This window comes from Carassius auratus, chromosome 25, assembly GCF_003368295.1.
Source record: "Carassius auratus strain Wakin chromosome 25, ASM336829v1, whole genome shotgun sequence".
Lineage (NCBI taxonomy): Eukaryota > Metazoa > Chordata > Actinopteri > Cypriniformes > Cyprinidae > Carassius > Carassius auratus.
In genome coordinates, this window is record NC_039267.1 from 1,465,651 (window position 1) to 1,492,114 (window position 26,464).

Here is a 26,464-nt window from a genome sequence, read left to right on the forward strand (position 1 = left end):
TTCATAAAGTCATTACTGCTGTGGTGTTGGGAAATGTCAACACTTGTTGAGGCTTTATTTTTCGTTAATTTAGCCACTGTATTGAATAAATACCTGGGGTTATGTTTGTTTTCTTCTAAAAGAGAAGAAAAGTAATCAGATCTAGCAGTTTTTAATGCTTTTCGGTAGGATATGCTACTTTCCCGCCAAGCAATACGAAATACCTCTAGTTTTGTTTTCCTCCAGCTGCGCTCCATTTTTCGGGCTGCTCTCTTTAGGGTGCGAGTATGCTCATTATACCATGGTGTCAAACTGTTTTCCTTAACCTTTCTTAAGCGTAAAGGAGCAACTGTATTTAAAGTGCTAGAAAAGAGAGAGTCCATAGTTTCTGTTACATCATCAAGTTGTTCTGAGGTTTTGGATATGCTAAGTAATTCGGATACATCAGGAAGATAACTTAAAAAGCTGTCTTTTGTGGTAGAAGTGATGGTTCTTCGATACTTGTAACAAGAAGTAGAATTTACATCATCTGCAGGTGGTACAAAACGCAGCAGCCAGGCTTTTAACTGGCACTAAAAAGTGTTGGCACATTACTCCTGTGCTTGGCTCTCTCCACTGGAAACTGGTTAGGTCCTAGATAGTTATAAAAAAAAAAAGTGTTTTGTTTATAAAGCATTACATGGTGTTGCCCCTCAGTATATAAGTGATCTTGTCCCATACAATGCTTCAAGATCCTTACTTTCTTCCAATCAAACTACTTCTGTTCCTTGCTCATGTTACAAAACTAATTGTGTCCAGGTCTTCTCCATGGCTGTTCTAGACTCTGGAGTCTCCCTCTCTCCCTCTCTTCTGTTTCTACTTTTAAATCTTCATTAAAAACTTATCTGTATTCTTTATGTTTTGAATGATGGTGTTTATACTTTTATGTGTTTTCAAGGTTTTAATATTGTTTTGATTTTTGTTTTAATACCTCTGTACATCATGTGGTTGCAACTTTGTTGTTTTGAAATGTACTCTATAAATTAATAAACTAAACTAACAGTCTTACTGAAGAAATATAAAAGTCAAAATCAGAACAAAACAAATTTAACAGGTATTTTTGTTTGTGTAAAATAAAACGGTTAACAATAGATTCTAGATCTTTATTGCTTTTGTTTTCATAATAAAAGATAACATAATTTGAACTAAAACAATAATTATTATTCATTAAACTAAATATGCTAAATCCATCCAAAGCATGTTTACGACTTTACAGAAAATAAGAGACTTTCACAGCATTAAACAAACGGCATACATCATCAATATCAGTGAATCTTAATATTAATACATGGTATGTAAAATTTTGAAATGTAGTATTTTATTAGTATAGGATTAGGTTAGGTTACCCTAACCCAGTATTTAATAGGAATTATCAATTATGAATTATAGAGTTACAAAAAAATCCCTCTAGGAGATATTTCATTTTGTTTTTGTAAAATATTGCAAATATGTTTATTGCATTTTTTCTCCGTTAGTTTAGGCTTTGCTTTGTGCGCTTGCGAAATAAAGGCGTGGGGGAGGGGCTCGCATACGCACTCTGTGCGTCTGACGTCAGCACGCTAAGCCCCCAAGCCCAGACCGAGGCTGTAAACAATAAAACCCAACCCCGTCCATCATCCATGCGCTAAAGATGCATTTATCCGCGATGACGGCGGTGTTGTTGGTGCTGCTGTGCCTCCTGTGCTCCCTCAGGTCCGCTCAAGGTGAGTGTGAGTGTGTGTTTGGAGCGGTTCAGCTCTGATTCGGCGATGCTGTGCGATAGCAGCGCTGCTAATGCTAACGCGACCGTTATTCCGTTATTCCCGCAAATCCGCCGGTTCCTGTCGATGTTCGCTGCTGATTCGATCCTGAACGCTTTTCTGGGCTGAAATGTGCCAAAAGAGCGAGCCTGGGGTGCGAGGGTCCTGGGCTGACAGAGGAGCTAACACACATCCAGCTCCAGATGATGATGAGGGAGGAGACTCAAGGGTTCTCCATCATTCCCATAAACACATCACACTGCTGCTGATGATTAATATACAGTATATAATGCCATCTCTCAGTAATGACTGCTGCTGATGATTAATATACAGTATATAACACTGTCTCTCAGTAATGACTGATGGTTAATATACAGTATATAACGCCCTTTCTCAGTAATGACTGATGGTTAATATACAGTGTATAACACTGTCTCTCAGTAATGACTGATGATTAATATACAGTATATAACACTGTCTCTCAGTAATGACTGATGGTTAATATACAGTATATAACGCCCTTTCTCAGTAATGACTGATGGTTAATATACAGTGTATAACACTGTCTCTCAGTAATGACTGATGATTAATATACAGTATATAACACTGTCTCTCAGTAATGACTGATGATTAATATACAGTATATAACACTGTCTCAGTAATGACTGATGGTTAATATACAGTGTATAACACTGTCTCTCAGTAATGACTGATGGTTAATATACAGTATATAACACTGTCTCTCAGTAATGACTGATGGTTAATATACAGTTTATAACGCCCTTTCTCAGTAATGACTGATGGTTAATATACAGTGTATAACACTGTCTCTCAGTAATGACTGATGGTTAATATACAGTATATAACACTGTCTCTCAGTAATGACTGATTATTAATATACAGTATATAATGCCATCTCTCAGTAATGACTGCTGCTGATGATTAATATACAGTATATAACACTGTCTCTCTGTAATGACTGATGGTTAATATACAGTATATAACACTGTCTCTCAGTAATGACTGATGGTTAATATACAGTATATAACACTGTCTCTCAGTAATGACTGATGGTTAATATACAGTATATAACGCTGTCTCAGTAATGACTGATGGTTAATATACAGTATATAACACTGTCTCTCTGTAATGACTGATGGTTAAAATACAGTATATAACACTGTCTCTCAGTAATGACTGATGGTTAATATACAGTATATAACACTGTCTCTCAGTAATGACTGATGGTTAATATACAGTATATAACACTGTCTCTCAGTAATGACTGATGATTAATATACAGTATATAACACTGTCTCTCTGTAATGACTGATGGTTAATATACAGTATATAACACTGTCTCTCAGTAATGACTGATGGTTAATATACAGTATATAACACTGTCTCTCTGTAATGACTGATGGTTAATATACAGTATATAACACTGTCTCTCAGTAATGACTGATGGTTAATATACAGTATATAACACTGTCTCTCTGTAATGACTGATGGTTAATATACAGTATATAACACTGTCTCTCAGTAATGACTGATGGTTAATATACAGTATATAACACTGTCTCTCAGTAATGACTGATGGTTAATATACAGTATATAACACTGTCTCTCTGTAATGACTGATGGTTAATATACAGTATATAACACTGTCTCTCAGTAATGACTGATGGTTAATATACAGTATATAACACTGTCTCTCTGTAATGACTGATGGTTAATATACAGTATATAACACTGTCTCTCAGTAATGACTGATGATTAATATACAGTATATAACGCTGTCTCAGTAATGACTGATGGTTAATATACAGTATATAACACCTCTCTCAGTAATGACTGATTTATAAAATTTATAAAAATGTGAGGGGTGTACTCCCTTCTGTGAGAGACTGTATATGTGTATCACAAATGAGTGCTTTATCAGTCATACACACATATACTGATCAGTATCTGAGAGCAGCAGCATTCTGGAGTCCGAGTCAAAGCCACAGCACTGACCATGTCAGATAATTTATAGAAATTAGTATTGTGTTAGCAGTGCAAAAGGTTGTGGGTTCGATTCCCAGGGAACACATGTTAGATAAAAAATATTAGCCTGAATGCACTGTTAGTCACTTTGGATATATATATATATATATATATATATATATATATATATATATATATATATATATATATATATATATATATAGGTGTCATTGAATCCATGTACTATTATACATTTCATCAGTATTTATTTTTAGAAATTTCAATTTTAAAGTTTTAGTAATTGCAATTTTTGTCTTTTTAGAATTTAGTTTTAATTTTATATTTTTGCATATTGAAGTTTAAGTAAATTTTGGTGTATTTTTGTCTTTTTTATATTTCTATAAATATATACGACTCTCTCTCTCTCTCTCTCTATATATATATATATATATATATATATAGAGAGATTTTTTTTTTTTTTTTTTTTTTTTTTTTTAAATTCAGTTTTAGTCTTAGCTACTTGTATTTTATTCCTTAAACATAATGAAAATTTGATCATCTGGCAACTATCTAGTTTCTATTTCTATTTATTTTATAGGAACAAAATGGCTTTTATTATTCCATGTAACATCTCTGTAGCTGATATCTGAGATATCTGACGCGGTGCATGTGAACTGAGCTTGTTTATTCTCATGAGTCATGTGATCACCGCGGGCCAATCACAGACGTGCTCACTGTCACATGTGTTCTGGCAGGTTACTCTGGGAACCCTCTGAACAAGTACATCCGTCACTACGAGGGTCTGTCGTACGACACAGATCTGCTGCACAGTCAGCACACGAGAGCCAAGAGAGCGCTGTCTCTACAGGAGCGAGAGCTACAGCTGGACTTCCACGCTCACGGCAGGTGAGAGATTCGCTCCGGATCAGATCCAGACAATGGGTTGAGATCACACAATACAACCTTGGTCTGGATCTGGATTAAATCCTCGGGATGTGTTGTTCAAAACGATTTAGAAAGATTTTGATCCAAAACAAATTTGATTATTCTGATCCCAGCAGAAGGGTGGATTTCAGCAACGTTCAGGATATATAACATGTTATATATTCCCATATCTGATGTCTACTTTGACTCACAACATAAAAAATGAAAATTGAAAAAAAAAAAAAAAAAAAAAAAATATATATATATATATATATATATATATATATATATATATATATATATATATATATATATTAGGCTAAACCTGTGACATTAAAAACTAGAAATCGTAGAAAAAGTAGGGTATTACAGTTTTTTTTCAACTGCTTACACACAAAATTATTACTTGTCACACAATTTCTCAAACCTGACACTCAAACACCAGGACCACACACTAAATCTGCAAAACCATACACAAATGTTTGGCCTTTTACTCAGTTTTCAATTTCGTTAAACACTTTTTGCAAAACACAACACACAATATTCTATGCAACACACAAAAATCTGACAGGAAGTTTCTTGATTTCCTTTTATAAACACAACCAATCAAAATGCCACACTAATTCATCAGCGCCTCACACTAACTCCTCACATGTGCAGACACTTGTTGCTTTACTCAACAAACAAACAATCATAACTTTAGTAGTGGCCTATAAATAGACCAAAGGTCAAGTAGTAGCTTTTGGACAATGGATGCAAACACTGCAGACAGAGTAAGAGGAGTTGGAGGGAGAGCCAAGAGGACGAGTTCGACCAAGAGGAGGAAGGGGAGGAAGAGGACGAGTCAGAAATAGAGGAGGACAAGGAACAAAAAGAGTGGTCTCAAATGGGATTAGGGCTACAGTAGTCGATCATGTGATAAACCATGGTTTAACAATGAGAGAGGCTGTAATTTGAGTAGATTTACTGTGGCGGGTATAATTCGAACCTTTAGAAATGAGAACCGGTGTGTAACGATCTAATGTAATGTACACATAATGGCTTTTTTACCATAACAAACAATAGGCCTATACTATAATACATATATTTTACTGTAGTTCCCTTGCATTCATTTACTACAGTGCATTGCATTGGTCACAGTTTGGTAAGGTATCAAGAGAGAATACAGCATGTGATGTGGATGACGTATGTTGGAGGAGGAGAGATGGAGCTAGATACACACAACCATCTCCACACGCAAACACACACATCATGTTCGGTTTTACACTACAGGCTACAACACTACATATCTTTTGATGTATTTCTTTCCTTTCAAACTGTGTACACTAATACTACATTTACAACCACAAAGAGCAAAAAAATAAAGTTTGGTTTCAATTTTGCTTTTGTTTTTACTTTATATATTCAACAGCTCTCTCCCAATTACATTCAATCATGTACATGTGAGCTTTTAAAAGAGGAGCTTTAGGTTTTGAATAACAGTGTGTATATGACATAATCAAAAATATAACATTATGGTAAAGGTGTTTACAAAGTAAGACAAATGTTTGCTTTTGAAATATATTTGTGATATTTTGACTGTGGTGTTTCATTTTGAAAGAGATGTGAGGCTTTTTGCATCTTGTGTGTGCAATTCTTCAATTTGTGTGTTAAGTTTTGAAAAAAAGAGGAAAACTTTGGAAAATGTGTGTAAGCAGTTGAAAAAAACTGTAGCTTAGAAGGTTTAGATTACATTGATGTGTGCATTATGGCATAAAAAAGTGGTTGCAAAATTATACATTTCCTCAAGTTTTACTAAAATAAATGAAATAATTGATAAAACATGAAACGGTTCTTATTCGGTATACAGTCAGATATTTTTTTTCAAAGTTGTTCTCTGTCAAAATAAAGGACAGCTAACGAATGACGGAGTATGTTAATGTCAAAAATGCCTGTTGTTTTATTAAATGATTTTTATATAAATTAAAGGTGCCATAGAATGCAAAAATCACTTTTATAAGGTCAAGTCAAGTCACCTTTATTTATATAGTGCTTTAAACAAAATACATTGCGTCAAAGCAACTGAACAACATTCATTAGGAAAACAGTGTGTCAATAATGCAGAATGATAGTTAAAGGCAGTTCATCATTGAATTCAGTGATGTCATCCCTGTTCATAACATGTTTGAACACAGTTGTGTGGCCGCAGTGTGTGAGAACAAACAGCCTTTAATGGTAAAAATCCACTCACCTATAGTTTTATAACACTAATAAGTCTCTCCATATAAGCTCTCCATATACTCTGACATCAGAGTCGGTGAAAGTCGGGCCATTAGTGACGCTCTGTGGCGTGTTAGCATACACACAGCCCTGAGTGAGGAGCAGTGGTCCGTCATTACTGTTCTCTCGCTGTAGCTGATGGAGATACATGTCAGTGCCAAAGAGACATTAAATGTGTGGTGTGTTGGGATGCACCAGCGAACATAGGAGTCTCCATAGACCGCTCTGGACAAGATGGGTAACTTTCATTTATGAAGGAAATGTCCCGAGGAAAAAAAGGAAAAGATCTATACTTTGTGCTAACATTTTACACCGGACTGCCTCTCAAACGAGGGTCAGTTCAGCTACAGTCTTGCAATGATTGTTCCTGAAAGAGGGTTTGTGTGCAAACCTCCAGACAAAGTAAGCATCACGCATCGTATTTTGTTTTCCAAAAGATCTTCTTGTCTCTGTGTGAGACTAATGTTGCTATTGCACGTGTGTGTGTGTGTGTCTGTGAGTGCGCACGTTAGTGTGTCTGTGTCTGTGTCTGTCTGTGAGTGCGCGTGTGTGTCTGTGTGTGAGTGTGTGTCTGTGATTGCGCGTGTGTGTGTGTTTGTGTGTGTTTCAGTGTGTGTGTGTCTGTGAGTGCGCGTGTGTGTGTGTGTTTCAGTGTCTGTGTGTGTTCATCTCTTCTTGCTGCTTGTCTCCGTCTCTCAGACATTTCAGCCTGCGAATGAAGCGAGACACCAGGCTGTTTTCAGACGACTTTAAGCTGGAGATGTCTGGACAGGAGCTGGACTACGACACATCGCACATCTACACTGGAGAAATATACGGTGACATACTCCAGATCATCACGGATTATTACTGAACACATTTGTACAAGATGTAGTTGTGTTCATGCATCTTTTCTGCAGAGATATTTAACAAGTGATGTGTTTAACATTTACATCATATTGACGAGTTCATCTGTGCTGCACTTGGAACATAATTTTCTTTAACTAGAGGCTAAATAAAGAACAAGTTACTTGAATCATGTTGTAGTTACATTAAGTTTACTAGTTAAAATTGTTTTTTTCTCAGTTTCCACAGAAATATTGAGCAGCACAACTGTGTTCAACATTGATAATAATCAGAAATGTTTCTTGAGCAGTAAATCATCATATTATTCTGATTTCTGAAGATCATGTGACACTGAAGACTGGAGGAAGGATGTTTTGATCACAGATATTTTGGATTGTAATAATCTGTGATGTTGTTGGCTCTTCTGGTCTGATCGGCTCGTCTCTCCTCAGGTGAACATGGCTCTCTGACGCACGGCTCGGTCGTGGATGGGAAGTTCGAGGGCTTCATTCAGACCCATCGAGGGATGTATTACGTGGAGCCGGTCGAGAGATACCTGCAGGACAAGAACGTCCCGTTCCACTCCGTCATCTACCACGAGGACGACATCCGTGAGTGAGAAACACTGAACGCCTCATACAGGAGAAACAGCTTCATCAGGGCGCAACGTTTGTCTCGTAATCATTCACCAGACTGAGACGTGTTGATCCAGCGACAGACGTGACACATGTACAGCGCTCTCAGATCAGTGTGTGGTGATTTCAGCTGCGATCGTGTTGTGTGTTTAACCAGCCTTCAGCGCTTCAGGAAAACAACAATGTAAATGCCTTGAGTTAGGGCTGTGTGATATGGGGAAAATATCTAATCGCAATTATTTTGACAGATATTTCGATTGCGATTTGATTTGCGATTTTAAATTGGCAAAGTAAAGCTTCAGCTCGATATTGTCAATAATGTGCAGAACAGTATGAGTATCATTACCCTGCTGAAAAAAAAAACAGAAATTCTCTCCATGAAACCATTACAAAATTAATCGCACAGCCCTACCTCGAGTTGTGGTTTATAACCAAGTGTCATTCTAAACTACGAGTGTTACTGAGAGAGACGCTACTAACTCAAGACCACTGTCACGTGTAGGGCTGGGTATTGTTCAAAATCTTTCGATCTGGTGCCAAATTTGATACCTCAGTTTCGATACTGGTTCCTAACGATACTTTTTTCGATACCATATGTTTTCAAATCCATTTCAACATCAGCACAAATACATTAAACACAAAACTTTTATAACTTTTATAAACACCTTAATTAAAACAAAATCTGGTAACACTTCACACTCAGAATAACATTATTAATATAACTGGTTGTGCTTTTTGGATAGGGGTGCGCCATTCAGCGGCGGACTGGGACCAAAAAGTTGCCCAGGCTTTCTGGCCCACAGCAGCCCACCACATCATAACGCAAACGCCCCTGTTTTTATGTCATTTATTAATTTTATATTTAAGTTAACAGTTTGGGGATTTTAACCAACAGGGCAACTGATCCTCATTTAGCGACTCCCAAGTGAGCGATACATGCTCATCAAGACACAAACATTCTTCTAGAACTCACTCTTTGCATTCAGTTAGCGATCCATGCGAATCATGCATGAAATAGAAGTTTATAAACTCAAACGACAGCTTTATGTGCTTTACAGATGAACTTGAATCTTTATTCATTCCAGATGTTCAATAATAGATAATCGGCTCGGTAATACAAGTTCATGATCCGATTAGTGAACAGATGATTCTTTTGAGTCAATCTTTTAAAATAATCATTTATTTTTTTAACGAAACCAGTGTTTCACAAACTGGATAGATCTGAGGTGCAGGGCTCGTTAGCCCCACGTCCCGGGTCTATTGTATTTTCCAGTCCGATGTGCTATCGTGAATAGTGATTGTAAAATTCCTAACTTCCCTTGCTGTTCACTCGCTTGAAGGGGTGAAAGGATCGTAGCCGATCGTTTGCATTTGTTTCTAAATATTGATGATTCAAGCATTTTAAACAATTTGCGCGCGTTCGGAGCTTGCGCTCACTCATTCAAAGCACGCGCTGCGAGCAGCATTTCAGATAATGCGCGTACAGAGAATGAATTCATCTTTCGCGTATCGTAACTTCTGAATGAACACACACAAACACAACTAACTCATTTTTATATAAAAATGATTGTCTCTGCAAGTATTCTCGTAAACACAGTCGGTTATGTTTTAAGTGAACGTATACAGTGGCCTGCTGCTCAGAGAAATTCGCTGTACCGGATAAATCTGTCTCTTTCTCTCTGTTTTTTAGACGACGTGAAAGGGGGCGTGTTTCAAGATACACAATGGAGTAGACCAAACTAAACAGGGAGGGAGGGCAAAACACTCATCCAAACAAATGCATCATTAACATCGGCTTTGGTTGCAATACTCTTATTGCATATGTTGCACCTTGCTGACTCAGCATCGACTTAAAGTGATAAAGTGTAGCCGGAAACGTTTTGAGAAAAAACAACTACAGTTGTGTTGTGTGACTGCGAGTATTTTCAGAAATCCTCCCCGTCCCGTCACGTCACGTGGTGGTGGACAGCTAATCACAGCGAATTTGGGTCCTGACATGCACGTATGCTACAAGCTCACCAGACACAGCCGCTTGGCAAAAAAAAATAAAACACTGGCCGCTTGGCTTTTGGAACCAAAATTTGGCACCGAAAGATAAATAATTTTTCGATACTCGAAGTTTTTCATTCGATACCATAAAGGCATTGAAGTTCGGTACCCAGCCCTAGTCACGTGTGTCTGATTTCAGAGAGCTTGATTCTGATTGGTTGGTCGTATATCTGGCTGTTTACTGTTTAACTACCCGCTAACCCTAAACTAGAGCCATATCAGATTTATTTATTTCCCAAATTCAGTTTTTTCCATTTGAAATAAATCACATGGACTCTTCAGTGTGTGTGTAAGTACACCATGCATCTGCTCTGAGCTGGTTCTGACGGTGTTTCCTTGTCTCCTGATCAGATTATCCTCACAGATATGGACCAGCAGGCGGCTGCGCAGACTCGTCTGTGTTCGAGCGCATGAAGAGATATCAGGCGTCTGCGCTGGAGGAACCGCTCAAGGTCAGACATCGCTTGAGTGTTGGTTCAGAGGAAACTCTGCTGACTCTCAGGTGATGAGACGTCTCTGTCTCCCTCAGGAGACCATCACAGATGACCACGTCTTACTGAGGAAGAGGAGGATGACACAGGTGGAGAAGAACACCTGCCAGCTCTTCATCCAAACCGATCACCTCTTCTTCAAGTACTACAAGACCAGAGAGGCCGTGATCGCTCAGGTGCGTCCTGAACTGTCCTGAGACGGCTGCGAGTGATGATGGTGATGGTGATGATGATGATGGTGGTGATGATGTTGATGGTGATGATGATGATGATGGTGGTGATGATGTTGATGGTGGTGGTGATGATGAAGATGGTGGTGATGATGTTGATGGTGGTGATGATGGTGATGGTGGTGATGATGGTGATGGTGTTGATGATGGTGATGGTGGTGATGATGATGGTGGTGATGATGGTGTTGGTGGTGATGAGGATGATGGTGATGATGGTGGTGGTGATGATGATGATGGTGATGGTGATGATGATGGTGGTGGTGATGATGATGATGGTGATGGTGATGATGGTGATGGTGTTGATGATGGTGATGGTGGTGATGATGATGGTGGTGATGATGGTGGTGGTGATGATGATGATGGTGATGGTGATGATGATGGTGGTGGTGATGATGATGATGGTGGTGATGATGTTGATGGTGGTGGTGATGATGAAGATGGTGGTGATGATGTTGATGGTGGTGATGATGGTGATGGTGGTGATGATGGTGATGGTGTTGATGATGGTGATGGTGGTGATGATGATGGTGGTGATGATGGTGTTGGTGGTGATGAGGATGATGGTGGTGATGATGGTGGTGGTGATGATGATGATGGTGATGATGATGGTGGTGGTGATGATGATGATGGTGGTGGTGATGATGATGTTGGTGGTGGTGATGATGATGATGAAGGTGATGATGGTGGTGATGAAGGTGATGATGGTGGTGATGATGATGATGTTGATGATGTTGGTGGTGGTGATTATGATGATGATGGTGATGATGATGATGGTGATGTTGATGGTGATGATGATGGTGGTGGTGATGGTGATGATGATGATGGTGGTGATGATGATGGTGGTGATGATGGTGTTGGTGGTGATGATGATGATGATGATGAAGGTGATGATGATGATGTTGATGATGTTGGTGGTGGTGATGGTGATGATGATGATGAAGGTGATGATGGTGGTGATGATGTTGATGTTGATGATGAAGATGATGATGGTGGTGATGATGGTGGTGGTGATGATGATGGTGGTGGTGATGATGGTGATGTGCTGTGTCCCGCAGATCTCCAGTCACATCAAGGCCATCGATGCCATCTACCAGGGCACAGACTTCATGGGCATCCGCAACATCAGCTTCATGGTCAAGAGGATACGGGTGATGCACATTTAATGAGCTCAGAACACTTCCAGAAGTTACATCATCACTGACATACTGTTAATTATCACTGGCAAAATTATTACGCAAGTCCAAATTGCAAAAAGATGGTATTTCCAGGGTTCGTACAAGGTGCTTAAAGTGCTTGAAGTACTTGAATTTGACTTTTTGAAATTTAAGTCCTGGAAAACCCTTGAAAACTAATTGAAAAGTAATTGAAAAGTGCTTGAATTATTTAAAGGCAATATTTATGAATTTACAAAGCAATTTTGAAGTGTATATTTTTTTTCTATAAAACAAAATTAATGCTCAAAATTAACGCCTCAGCCCATCCCCCTCCTTCTACCCGCCTTATTCGTTAACTCGCTCGTTCTGACATCACTTACCTGGAGCACATTTACGAAATGGTAAAGAGTAAGACGAAGAAATGCCGGGGAACATGACATGACTTTCATGTTCTCATACTTAGAGTTGCCACAGTCATTGAATACTATAATGTGCTGTACCTTATTTGTACCATCTTGTTTAATTTTTATTCATCTATTTTCCTTTTTTAGAATTTAAAGTAAATAAAGTATATGTTTGATAAGTGAGACCTCTGATTGTAGTCCTTGAAAATCCCCAAAATAGTGCTTGAAAAGTCCTGGAAAGTCCTGGAATTTCATTATACAGTATCTGTACGAACCCTGTATTTCATAATTATGATCTCATTTATTTAACTTTTTGTCATCATTTCAGGTTTAATGTCAACATTAAAGGATAAAAAAACAATACATTATAATACAAAGTGTTCATTTCAAAATGACAAATTTTCACGGCATTATTATATTTGAAAGCATGACATTTTTTCTAATGTGGTGGAAATCATCCTGATGAAAATGATAATGTTGCATTAGCTACTAGCTGAACTAATTTCTTTTCAGTAAATGTATAGTATATTTTCAATAACACAAATGTTGTTTAGTTGTTAGTAGCCCAGCTTTAGTTCAGCAGCTGTTCCTGACAGCATTGTGTGGTTCAACTCGTCTCAGATAAACACCACGAATGATGAGCGCGATCGCTCCAACCCCTTCCGCTTCGCTAACATCGGCGTGGAGAAGTTCCTGGAGCTGAACTCGGAGCAGAATCATGATGATTACTGTCTGGCGTATGTCTTCACCGACCGGGACTTTGACGACGGTGTGCTGGGTCTGGCCTGGGTCGGGGCTCCAGCCGGTAAACACTGCTGCATGGTACAGACGTTCCCTCAGACCAGTGTTTCTCCTTCAGTTCTCTGATGCTGTGTGTGTGTGTGTGTGTTTGTGTGTCAGGGAGCTCTGGGGGAATCTGTGAGAAGAACAAGCTGTATTCTGATGGGAAGAAGAAGTCTCTGAACACTGGGATCATCACAGTGCAGAACTACGCCTCACATGTGCCTCCCAAAGTCTCACACATCACCTTCGCTCACGAGGTCGGACACAACTTCGGTTCCCCGGTGAGTGAGCAGAGCTGAAGTCACTCTGACACCACGAGATCTCACTGAGAACAACACACAGAAGAATTCATTTACAATTTACTCCTGATTTAGGTTTCTGCAAAGTTCTAAAGTCATTAAATGCTGCATAATTGCATTTACTGTATTTTCCGGACTATAAGTCGCACTTTTATTTCATAGTTTGGCTGGTCCTGCGACTTATAGTCAGGTGTGACTTATTTATCAAAATTAATTTGACATGAACTGAGAGAAATGAACCAAGAGTTCACATTACCATCTCCAGCCGCTAGAGGGCGCTCTGTGCTGCTCTCTGCTCCTGAAGTCTACACTGAACACATAGAGCGCCCTCTAGCGGCTGGAGACGGTCATGTGAACTCTTGGTTCTTGGTTCTAAACAAATGCGACTTATAGTCCAGTGCGACTTGTATATGTTTTTTTCCTCATCATGACGTATTTTTGGACTGATGCGACTTATACTCAGGTGTGACTTATAGTCCGAAAAATACGGTACAAGCATAAAAAGGTACTCTTTTTGTCTTGTTTCTCAGTACAAATATCTAAACATCTTAAATCAAGAGACATTTACTGGAGATGCAAACTGAACATATAAAGTCTTGTTTTTGACAAATGAACCTGTTCCTGCTTAAAACAAGAACAAATATCTGTCAAACTTGTTTCCCTTCAAATTAAGTAGATATTTCTTACTCTGTTTTTTATAAAACAAAACATGTGTGATTTAGTTTCTCCAGTAAATGTATATTGATGTAAGTATCTTTGAGGAAGAGCCGCAGCTGTTCAGGAGCAGTAAATGTCCATATTCTAGTGTTTATGAGCAGAGATATTCCTGCTGTTATTGTGGGATGATTAAAAACATAATGGAGATCCACAGAACACAACAGTTTAAAAATAATGTTTTCAATTCAGTTAACAGCTTATGAAGTGATGTGACATACAGCCAAGTATAGTGACCCATACTCAGAATTCATGCTCTGCATCTAACCATCCAAAGTGCACACACACACACACACACCGTGAACGCACACACACATACCCAAAGAGTCAACACACACACACACCGTGAACGCGCACACATAGACACCGTGAACACACACAGAGCATCATCTATGTGTCAAAGAGTCTTGCTCAAGGACACCTCAGTCGTGGTATTACCAGCCCGAGACTCGAACCTACAACCCTAGGGTTAGGATTCAAACTCTAACCACTGGGCCACGACTTCCCCACAAATATATATACATTTTTTTAAGGTCTTAGATTTACCTTCATAAAACCAGCAGATTACATGTACATTTAAATACATTAAGGATTATAATTCATCTCAGTTTGTAAAGAGTGGCGGGACTTAATGATGATGATGGTGATAACGATTATTGTGATGATGTTAATGAAGATGATGATGATGATGATGTTGATGATGACGGTCCGCAGCATGACTCCGGGTCAGAGTGCACTCCCGGCGAGTCTAAGAGCCAGGATAAGAAGGAGAGAGGGAACTACATCATGTACGCTCGAGCCACTTCTGGAGACAAGCTGAACAACAACAAGTTCTCCGTCTGCAGCGTCAAGAACATCAGCCAGGTGCTGGAGAAGAAGCGCGGCACCTGTTTCGTGGGTGAGTCTCAGAGCGACAGGAGTGTGAGTGCTGCTCCTCAGCTGGAGCGCTGATGTGTGTGTGTGTGTGTGTGTGTGTGTGTCACAGAGTCCGGACAGCCCATCTGTGGGAACGGTCTGGTGGAGCCGGGCGAGGAGTGTGACTGTGGCTACAGTGATCAGTGTAAAGATGACTGCTGCTACGATGCTAATCAGCCAGACAACAGGAAGTGCAAACTCAAGCCCAACAAAGTCTGCAGGTACAGCACTCAGTGCTCGGAGTGTTTCTCCAGCATCATTTCTGTCGGATCCATATTCAGGGAAGAGGTCTTTATGGGTCCTAAAACTTCTAGGTTCGAGTCCAAAACTTCTAAGCAGACACGGTTGGGGTGCAGCATTACTAAAGCTGTGATGTCTGTCATTAATGATTATCAAACAACAAAACACAGAAAATCATGCACTTCTCTTGACTGAATAACTTTTAAAAACTTTAATCTGGTTTTTATTTTATAGATTTTTGTAGCTGAATTCTACTGTAAGACCAAAATAGTTTCCAAAATGAAATTCAGGTCCTGAGTTTAACTCATAATATTGGTTAAATGACAGTATTCAGTGATGTGATGAAATGTTCTCTGCGTGGAGTAAAGTCTGGCGCAGTCACAGCTCGCACTTATTAAAACAAATAGAAAACATTAGTAGCAGGAATAGTCATTCATTTTATTAAACATGCTGTGATAAAGTAGAGCAGATTTTTATTCTAATTGAAAAGTAGCAGAACTTTAGGTCTTGAAGATCGTATGAGAACTCGTGAGGTTCACTGTAAGCATGTGTATGATTCCTGGACGTGTGTGCGTGTGTGGTGTGTGTGTGTGTGTGTGTGTGCAGTCCCAGTCAGGGCCCCTGCTGCAGGGCCGAGTGCTCCTACAAGGGCCGGAACGAGAAGTGTCGTGAGGAGTCGGAGTGTGCTCATCAGGGCATGTGTAACGGTGCCTCGGCACAGTGCCCCACCTCAGAGCCCAAAGCTAACTTCACCGCCTGCCACGGGGACACACAGGTCTGCCTGAACGGGGTGAGTGAGCCACTTCTTACCACCTTTATAGTGACCTACATGATCACGGCTATCAGTATTGTCAAGGTACCATTAAACGTGCTGGAAATGTTCAAAAACTACTGACTAGGGATGTCAACGATTAATCGATGATCGATTAATTGTCGATAAGAGATGCAATCGATTAAGGCTATGGATGGTCGGTTAACCGATTCAATGTTGGGCTGCGTGCGGCTCATGCGCACTCAACACGTGCGAGCGGCTGTGAGTGACGGTGACGATATATAAAAGCATCATCATTCATTCACAATGTACAAATTAAGCTTTTAATGTGATTTAAACTTTAAAGTACATTAAAATAGAAACAACATAAAAGTTCTTCAACATTAAATGCAATAGAAATGTAGTTACTAATCATTTCATCAGATAACTGTTTTATATCGTGCGCTTTGCAGGGCTGCGGGACACAGTGACAGGACAGGTAGTCTATTCATTCCTACAACTTGTTAATTCATGCCTACGAATTATTAATGTGGCAATTGTCCATGTTTCATTAATTTTGTTCCCTAAATAACCCATGATTTAAGTGAAATAAGGGAACAAATTAATAAATCGAACGAATTCTTAATTCATGAAATCTTTAATTTCCCTTCCCATGTTTACCACAGTAAGAGATGCGAAAACAGTTATTAAAAGCGAAAGATAATAAAATAAACCTGGGAAATTAGAGGGTTAGACTATGAAGATTTAGGAAAAGAAACAATGCCTAAATATACTGAATTTGTGCAAATTCGTGACCAACCGGCAAACCCGAACAAAGCCGCGTAAATGAAGACTATGGGGTCCAAAAGCATGGTCGCGATCTAACATTTTCCAGTTAACCTATTATTCCTCTAATAAACAAAGCTTTTATACCACACTTGTCATAATCAGATCTTATCATTTCTAAATAAATAATTGCTGGATTTAAAACAGCGATTAATAGGCGCTGTGACCGACACATCCCTGGAGCATTCACTGCTGTCACTAAACGGTGACGCCGAGCATCGTTCACAAGTTTCTGCATGGACCTGACTAGGGCACAGGTTCTAAGCCCTGGGACAAAATGGGATGCTTTAAGGAAAATTTATAGCCTACTAAGTAATAGGCCCAACATAAAAATAACAATTTGTTTTCATGTTTTTTTTCTGTTTGTTTTTTTTAAATAGGCTATGCGAAATATATCCGACTTAAATAGGCTAATTAAGACTAACGGATTTAAAACAGAAGTGTGGGCGCTCCATAAGTTCACAAAAAAAAAAAAAAAGGATGACAACGCATTCTGTTTGTGTGCTTTATTTTACAAGAGCACAAATCCTCTGTTGCACAAATGAAAGTAAACACTTTTGCGGAAAATATAGCTATATATTTTTTAATGTCTCAGCTGTTTCGATCGCGCTGGAGCCTGCTGCACACGTATATTCTAGCGATTCAAACTTACATCGCAGTCTGTTCATTATCAAAATAAAATGTCAGCTAAACATTAAAAGGTTAGACTGGTCAGTTTAAATAGACCGTAGTATACCGGTCCACTCTGCTGTTATGCCAAGGACATTTTGCTCATATGAAGAGGATCATCTTTTCCGTCTATATGCGAATGCGTGTTAAGTACAAGCCTAGTTTACATTATAAATAATAGTTTAACATTCAAATACATTGCGAATATGGAAACATTTCGATTTGTGCCGAATGAGACATGAGCAATAACCTCCAAATAAATCTAGCCAAAGCCGCGCTCGCTCATCCTCGTCTGCACGCATGCACTGTCACGATCTAATGCGCTGTATGCCGGATTTTTAAAAATCTGACATTTTCTAGGACAGAATCCAGCAGGATCAAATTAATGTGAGCAACTGTGTTTTGGTGCAGCAGCGCCGATGTAGTTCACTTAATGTGCAGCGCAGTCACACGCGCTCCACATTTCGGATAATTTTATACAATAATGTCAGTTGAAAACATCGCAATTGTGCTTTAAAATACAACAACGAGCACCACAAAACCATTTAAAGATGCGCGTTCAGCGTTCTCCGTGCGGGATTGGAAACTGTCAACAAAGTAAAATGACCTCAAAAGTATGGCGCGCTCTCTTCATTTTATCAAATGATCATAATCGCATCTATTCATTTTATAATCCTGCTACTAGCATTTTATTCAGACTAAAACCTCTTTAATTCAAGTGAGAAAGCGTTTTGTGTGTGGCTTTTACACATCCTGTCATACCGCTGACTGTGTGCCTGCAATAGACGCATTTTGCAGTATTATGGTTAACGATTAATCGATTAATTGATCGTTAATTTAAACGACGATCGATCATGGAAATAATCGAAATTTGACATCCCTACTACTGACACACAAATCCTTTCACCAGGTTTTATATTTAAAATCAACAAATAAAATGACTTTCTTTTTGCATAAAATAAAACAGTAACATTACCATTTTATGAAACCTTTATTTGAACATTTTGTTATTAGATAAACTGTTGTCAGTCATGTTGTCATTTAAGATCCAGATATCATTGATAAAGGTCACATTTCAGCCTTTAATTAAAGAAAAAGTGAAGTCAAAATGATAACTGATTAATAAATGATGAATGAATAGAATGCCACAGGCCTGTACTCATTGTGATGGGTTTAATTGGTTTTGTCCCATCATGCATCACAGTATGGTGAGGGTGTATCACCAGCAAACTCATGATACTTTAAGAATCCTGATACAGAATTTGTTTGTTCCTATCTTATTACTGACTGTTTACTTGTCTTTAACACTTTAATATTTGAAATTCATATTAATCTAGTTGTTTTTGCTATGGTATTTCTTTTAATCACAGGCAAAATTCCTCTTGCAGTGTTTTGTAGGCTGCTGATGTTTGCTCATGTTATTCAGCTGCAACAGAATGCTGTAAAAATGTTTGACATCTAAAATAAATGTGACTTAATTTTTTTTATATTGGATTTTTTTATCTTATTGGAATCGAAACTAGGAATCGATAAGAATCGGAATCGATAAAATTCAAACGATACCCAACCCTAGGCTTATCCCTTAAAACCAGACTGCCGTAGGGTTACTGTAAATGCACTGATGCTGCCGGGGTGGCGTTTGCACTGATGGCTTGGGCCCGCTGCTTGCAGCTATATTGTGATCTTAAATCGTAATTTACTCATTCTAATATATTTTACAAATCAACTTTTCATTGATGGTAGGTTATCATTGAACACATTTACACACACACTGCATTTAAAAGATAAAAATGAACTACTGCGCTGTCTTCACTGTAGCTCAAGCACATTCAGCAACACAGAAGCTTCTCAGCACTGCCCCACAATTGTATAAATAAAATGGCTTAACCGCTAAAGAGCTACACTATCTTTCTCAACAAGGGGCTGATAACATCATTGTTTCTAAAGCAGTTAAACTCAGAGAAACAGAGAAAACCTGGCGAAACGCTAGTAGATACATACACAGCCTTTCTCTCATAAATGAACAGTCGATGAATGACACTTTTCTGAGAATAGAATATTGAAGTGGAGATCGCTGAACTGCAAGTTAACCATTGTTTTCAGAAAGCAAGCGTGCATACATGAGAGATAATTCTATGTTTCGCAAGTGTGAGTCTATGTCTGGGATTATATCGCTTTATATCAGACAACCCTGGTTGATTTCCTCTGTGGCCAGATTTTTTATAGCCTATATAATATTCTCTATTCATTATTCTTTAGAAACTTTGCACTTTTCTACTCCGTTTTAAAGGTGCTCTTGTGTTCAAATTTATCGCGGTCCACTGCTGTGCATGTCAAGTCACCTTTATTTATATAGCACTTTTAACAATAAAGATTGTGACAAAGCAACTAAACAGCATTGAATATGAAAATAGTGTGTCAGTGTGTCATCATTGAATTCATTTCATGGCATGTGCCGTGGTAACAATACTGAGACAGCTATATAAATACCTGCATTAGCATATCTCTGTGACGTTACACTGTGTATCGATGTACCGAACACAGTCTCTCTGTGTTTCAGGGCTGCTCCGGCTCCATCTGTGAGAAATACGGTCTGGAGGTCTGCACCTGCGCCAGTGTGGACGGCAAAGACGAGACCGAGCTCTGCCACGTGTGCTGCATGGAGAGAAGTCCGTACAGAGCGTCAGACTGTCATATAGATCACCTATATAGAATATTATATATATACTGTATATATATACATATATATGTGTTAAAACACTGCTAATAATCCTACATTTCATATTACTGTAATTTCTTACATGTCTCTCTTCTCACAGTAGATTAATTTCCATTGAGTCAAGATTCAGAATGATTTTAACAAGACACAATTTCAGAATCAATTAATGATTAATAATAATATAGGATTAATAGAACCAGAAATTGGAGAGCACTGATTTTTAATAGTTCATATTTGTTTTGGAGATTATGCATACAGAAATGTTTGGAGAATGATACTGTAACTTGCATTCATTTATTATTTCTTTTTTCAGTGCAATTACTAAAAGAAACACAAGATGGTGTCAGTTGCATTTGTATGAAACAGAATTGTGTTTTATCAGTGAATATATGATTATTAAATGCTGTGATTGACCAATCAGAACCACACATTATAGAGAGCTGTGTAATAAACACCACTCAGTTAAATAACCGTGCTTAGATTAGAGATACTCACAGCACACTTCTTTAGTTTAGATCAGAAAATGTTCTCAATGCAAACCTGTGTCCGCAGTGAACCCCAGCACCTGCAGCAGCACAGGCTCCGAGCGTCTCGCCCGCTTCTTCAATAAGAGGGTCACCACTCTCCAGGCCGGCTCGCCCTGCAACGACTTCAAGGGCTACTGCGACGTCTTCATGAAGTGCCGTCTGGTGGACGCTGATGGTCCTCTGGCGCGCCTGAAGAAGGCCATCTTCAACCCGGAGCTATACGAGAACATCGCAGAGTGGATTGTGGTGCGTGTCCCATCATCTCCGATCGTCTGTGGGCGTCTGAGAGGGTTTATTCTGTGCTTGTATCCCAGCGTGTTTACTCTGTGTTTGTGTCCAAGCGTGTTTATTCTGTGTTTAATTCTTGGAGCGTGTGTTTATTCTGTGTCTTTGTCTCAGGCTCACTGGTGGGCAGTTCTTCTGATGGGAATCGCTCTCATCATGCTGATGGCCGGATTCATTAAGATCTGCAGTGTTCACACACCCAGCAGTAACCCCAAACTGCCTCCTCCTAAACCTCTGCCAGGTAAACTGTCTCCTCACTGTCCAGCACTGAGACGTTTGAAACCGTCAGTGGGTTTTTTTCTGTATGGAACATGATTTTCTAGGATGTTTTGCCTGTGTTTTGAGAAATAAGTATTTGAGGTGAAGGTGTTTGTGTGATGCTGAAGAGTGTTTCTCTCTCTGTCTGTCTGGTGAAGGTACTCTGAAGAGACGACGAGCTCAGCAGCAGCAGCAGCAGCACCAGAACCAGCACCAGAACCAGCACCAGCACCAGAACCAGCACCAGCACGCTCACCAGAACCAGCGGGCCGCTCCACGCCAGGCTCAGCGTCAGCGCCAGCCCCAGTCCCGGGAGAACTACCAGATGGGCCAGATGAGACGCTGATGCCTCCAGTCCATGACGCTTCCTCAGACTGCCCTCCTCTCCGTCCGAGCATCAGTTCTGTTTTACCCTCCAGGGCCAAGGTTTACCGGGGTATCTGTACATAGTGTCTCCTGTCGTCCTTCATGAACTCCTCTCAAGACGCCTGGTTTGATATCAAACATCTTTTTATGGATTTGTGCAGAGCTTCAGCACAGAAAAGGACTTTTATTTTGTAAGAGCAGAAACGTTACACCTTCCCTTTTCCGCAGATGCGCGGCTGTATAGAGAAACGATATTAGCTGTATTATATGCGAGAACAGATTATCTCTTTTACTGTCAGTAAGAGATCTACACTTGCTTTTTTGTTGAAAATACTCAGGACTCAAACTCACTAATGAAGGAGGCGGTTCAGCGTCAGTCCGCCGTTTACATGCTTCATTCTGTGTGCGTTCGTGTTTGTTTGTATATAGCTACACACTTCTGTGGCAAGCCATTTCAACATTTAATCCTGAAAACTTCTTCTAACCCATTCTTAAGGTACTAGCCTCTTTATAAAAGTACTAATTCTCATAAGATACTAAGATGTGTTCATTAGCTGCTAGTGCTTATTATTTAGGTACTAGTAACTTTTCAAAGGGGTCATATGATGCTGCTAAAAAGAACATTATTGTGTGTATTTGGTGTGAAAAAAATCTGGTATGAAATGTTTGTGGTTTAAGAAATGCGTATCTTCTGAAATGCTGTCTTTCTGAAATGCATTGATTTTTTTACAAAGCTTGTCATCCTGAAGAGCGAGGTGTGCTCTGATTGGCCAGCTGTTCAGTGCGTTGTGATTGGCTGATTGCCTCAAGCGTGTGATGGAAGTGTTACGCCCCTCACTGCTGTGTGCCCAGGAGCACAGAGACAAAACATGAAAACCCATTGCAAACGAGCCGTTTGTTGCATCTAGTGGGGACATAATTACTGATTATAATGACTTATACTGTGTTTTTACGCATTGCATCGCGTCGTGTAAACCCAAAACCTTTTGTGATGGGAGAAACGACAAACAACAAGCTCTACTCCACCCCAGCGGCTCTCAGCCCCAGTCCTCACGCCCCGAGCTAGGCATATTCTGCATGTCTCTCTGTTAACACACCTGATTAATGTCATCAGCTCGTTAGAAGTGAGCTCCGTTCATCAACTGTGTTCTCATTGACATGCTCCCTACACAGTGTTCATTGCTCCCTACTCCCTGAGCAGGGAAATCTGTTGAAGTTTACCTCACTTCCGAACATTCATTCATGGATTTGCACTGCACAACGTCTTCACACATGGACAAGTGTGGCATCACATACCTCTAAATAAAGACAAATTAACTTCACGTCTCACATAATTCAGTGCACTTTAAATAGAACATATACGTTCACTTTGAACTGGAATCAAGGGGGAATATCCTGTGACGTCCACTTCACAGGGCACTTAGATCAGATGTCAGAAGCGATGAGAAACATCCTAATCTGCAGAGCATGGGGCGCGAGGACTGAAATCAAGAACCACTGATCTAAACTTGATCATCAGTGTCAAATCCTTTACTTCTTTAAAGGAACTTACAGGCTGAGAGTCAGAACATCGTAGTCTTCTCTCTCAGGATCAGGAAACAGTCCTCATAAAATGTGCTGCACACATCTGAATATTAGGGTTGGACTGTTCTAGAACAGTGTTGTAAACACAACTGAACCACTGATTTCTAGCTGTGTCCTCTTTTGAAAGACCAAACAATGTAGCTTCGCTTTCTCAAAGAAAAACACTGATTCTCCATGACGTGACGGCAGCAGAGAGAATCAGAGTTACACCACCTTTCATAGCGTGAACATTTGGGCAAATCTTCCCACAATGTTACGTAGACATGGGGTGTGTTTAAGTGAGGCAGTTTAGGAGGCGTGGATTAGTCTCTTTGGGTTAGAGACTTTAGTCTTTGCTACTTTAGGGATCTTATCTATTCACGAACACTTCAAAGAGAAAGGAAAACTTAAAATTGCATCATATGACTCCGTTAAGGATAATAGTAGATATTTCAGTGGTGATTAGTAACTATTATGTTGTTTCTAGGAACAAATTTCAGATTGCCAGTTCTGTGGGGATCTATCATTCAGATATTAGCTTCAGTTCTGATTAGTATGCATTCGCAATGTGACTAATGTTTTTAAACGGGTACGATTCGTCACTACGCAAAAATCTAATGACGCCGCTGTCCACGAGTAGTGTTCAAAACAAGCAACAGAAAAACATGAAGAGTTCAACCAATCAGAACATTTTTTTTTTGTTTTGCCATTAAATAATTTCTGTATTTTATTTCTCTCTTAGTAGCCTATAGTTTATAGTTCTGACAGAAAGTAAAGAAAGTAAAGGCAGACAGAGACGCGGTGTTTAATGTGTTTGAGATCGGCTGTTTCCCTTAACGCATAACTTGCGTTGCACAGGTATATTCCCCATCTGTAAATGTAAAAAAAAACATGACAATATTTGTATTTTCTGTCAGAAGTGCATGAGTTTTTGCTTTAGCAGTTCTCCGCTAATCTCCAGAGACTTCTTCAGAACGAGCGCTGAAATAGGAGCACAACAACTCTGACTAAACATTTTGCTGAAATATTCGTAGATGGACAATTAATGTGTATTTGTGTGATAGCACTAACTGTAAAATGTAATGGCTTAATCAAAATAGCCTTTTTACTAAATTAGTCTGTGCTTTTTATTATTTTCATTTTTAGTTTAGTAACTTTAACTTCTGCTTTAAAAATATGTCTGTTTTGTTTTTAGATTGCATTGTTGCACTGTAATGTGATTTTAACATATTTGCCTACATTACATTCACTTTGTTTAATCCAAATACAACACACAGAGATATAGGCTGCCATATAGCGCAAATCAGCCAAAAACAAAACAGAGATATTGATTTTTGCTCGTATCATCCAGCCCTATGCAGAAGTGTCCTGGAGTTTTAATTAAAGTGTACCAGAGGGTTTTTTTCTTAAATAGCATAAAAAAATAAAATAAATAAATAGCAAAGAATAACTAAACAATTATGGTAAGCAGAAAAATAAATAAACCCTAAAACAGCCCCCCCCCCCCCAGGTCTGTAATTGTTACTAGTTACTGTTCTTTCCTTAATAGAAGACCAGTAAAATGAACAAGGTACCTTTAGTCCGAATGCTCACTGTAGAGCATGATTAAATATCTTACTAGTACAATAAAAAATCTTGCCAGTGGCATTTGAAATATGTATTAGTAACTAGGTACTACTATCTATTAAAGAGGTAAAGATGTGCACTAGTAGCTAATGAAAGAGTGCTAGCAGTGTGTGTGTAGATACTAGCATGTTGTAGGGATTCAATGTTGAAGAGGCTTGCCATACACTCACATTCACCAACACTGAGGAACGTGTGCATGAAGAGCAGCCCAGACCTGAGTTTAATGTGTTTAACCGTACGATCATGAAGAAACCTGCACTCACTGAGCATCCTGGGAAAGAGGAGGATTCTCACGGTCACATTAACACGTTTAGTTTACAGACTCTGACAGAAACGCACCTTCATCATCATCTTCATCATCGTGGAGACGGACTGGTCTCTCGTGAACTCTGTACAGTAACTGGAGGATTTCTGTTGGTTTTGATACTGTTCTTTTGTTTCAGCGTTTGTGAGTCCAGGCCGACCGAGAGGAACAAACCGGCTCGGCGCTCTGGATTAAAGAAGATTTGCCTGTATATTACTTTTTTTTTATTTTTACGTAGTCTTGGTGAAATTTCATAGAAGAAAAGTGCACTGAAAAAATGTTGTAGGTGAAAATAGGCCGAACATTAAAATTGAGAAATGAATGAAAAACCAGAACAAAAAAAGAAAACTGCTGTTGGTTAATGTTCACTGTGTTTTATACAGTACCTAAATTTTTGTTCACTTTGAACATTTTTACGTAACATTTCAGAACGTATTGTCTAAAGAGATGTAATTTTTTTGGAGTTCTTGAGCTGCATTAATAAACAGACTGGGTTGAAGCGCTGCGGTGTGTGTTCTGATGTTTGATCGGACAGCGTGTGAACTCCTGCTCCTCCGAGATCCTGAGACGAGAACCTCCAGCAGAACCACAGAACCACGTCCTACACAGAGACATGACCACACATACCCTTACAAACCAGAACTGAGATTCATACATCGTCTGAAAGATGAAGAAATAAGCTTTCCGTTGATCTATGGTTTGTTAGGAGGACAAGACGCTTCTAGAAACCTTCCTGCGCAGCTCCAGTACTGTTAGAAGAGTTAGGCTCAGATCTCTGGCTGCTGTCAAACAAACATCTCACTTATTATTACAATTAATGGCCAAATGATTGTTAGGAAATGTAAACTAATATTTCCTTCTGAAACATTAGAGGAAAATATAGAA

General features: G+C 39.2%; 2 protein-coding genes across 2 annotated transcripts in view; both read left to right on the top strand.

Annotated features, from left to right (window-relative positions):
- LOC113042956 (contactin-1a-like) overlaps positions 1–26,464 on the top strand; it is a 551,632-nt gene that overhangs the window by 51,960 nt on the left and 473,208 nt on the right.
- LOC113042958 (disintegrin and metalloproteinase domain-containing protein 10-like) lies at positions 1,568–23,408 on the top strand. Its single transcript, XM_026201998.1, has 16 exons — positions 1,568–1,721; positions 4,499–4,649; positions 7,626–7,744; positions 8,204–8,362; positions 10,787–10,887; positions 10,965–11,102; positions 12,212–12,304; positions 13,336–13,519; positions 13,615–13,778; positions 15,225–15,408; positions 15,496–15,646; positions 16,272–16,455; positions 20,492–20,600; positions 21,203–21,423; positions 21,577–21,703; positions 21,879–23,408. The coding sequence occupies exons 1-16, from the start codon at positions 1,649–1,651 to the stop codon at positions 22,064–22,066; spliced, it is 2,346 nt and encodes a 781-aa protein (XP_026057783.1). The 5' UTR covers positions 1,568–1,648; the 3' UTR covers positions 22,067–23,408.

Bases quoted from the DNA above. Each gene is read 5' to 3' on its own strand.
- LOC113042958 (XM_026201998.1), top strand. From the start codon at position 1,649: ATGCATTTATCCGCGATGACGGCGGTGTTGTTGGTGCTGCTGTGCCTC. The intron at 12,305-13,335 runs GTGATGCACATT...AACTCGTCTCAG, and splicing joins TCATGGTCAAGAGGATACGG to ATAAACACCACGAATGATGA. The intron at 13,779-15,224 runs GTGAGTGAGCAG...GACGGTCCGCAG, and splicing joins GACACAACTTCGGTTCCCCG to CATGACTCCGGGTCAGAGTG.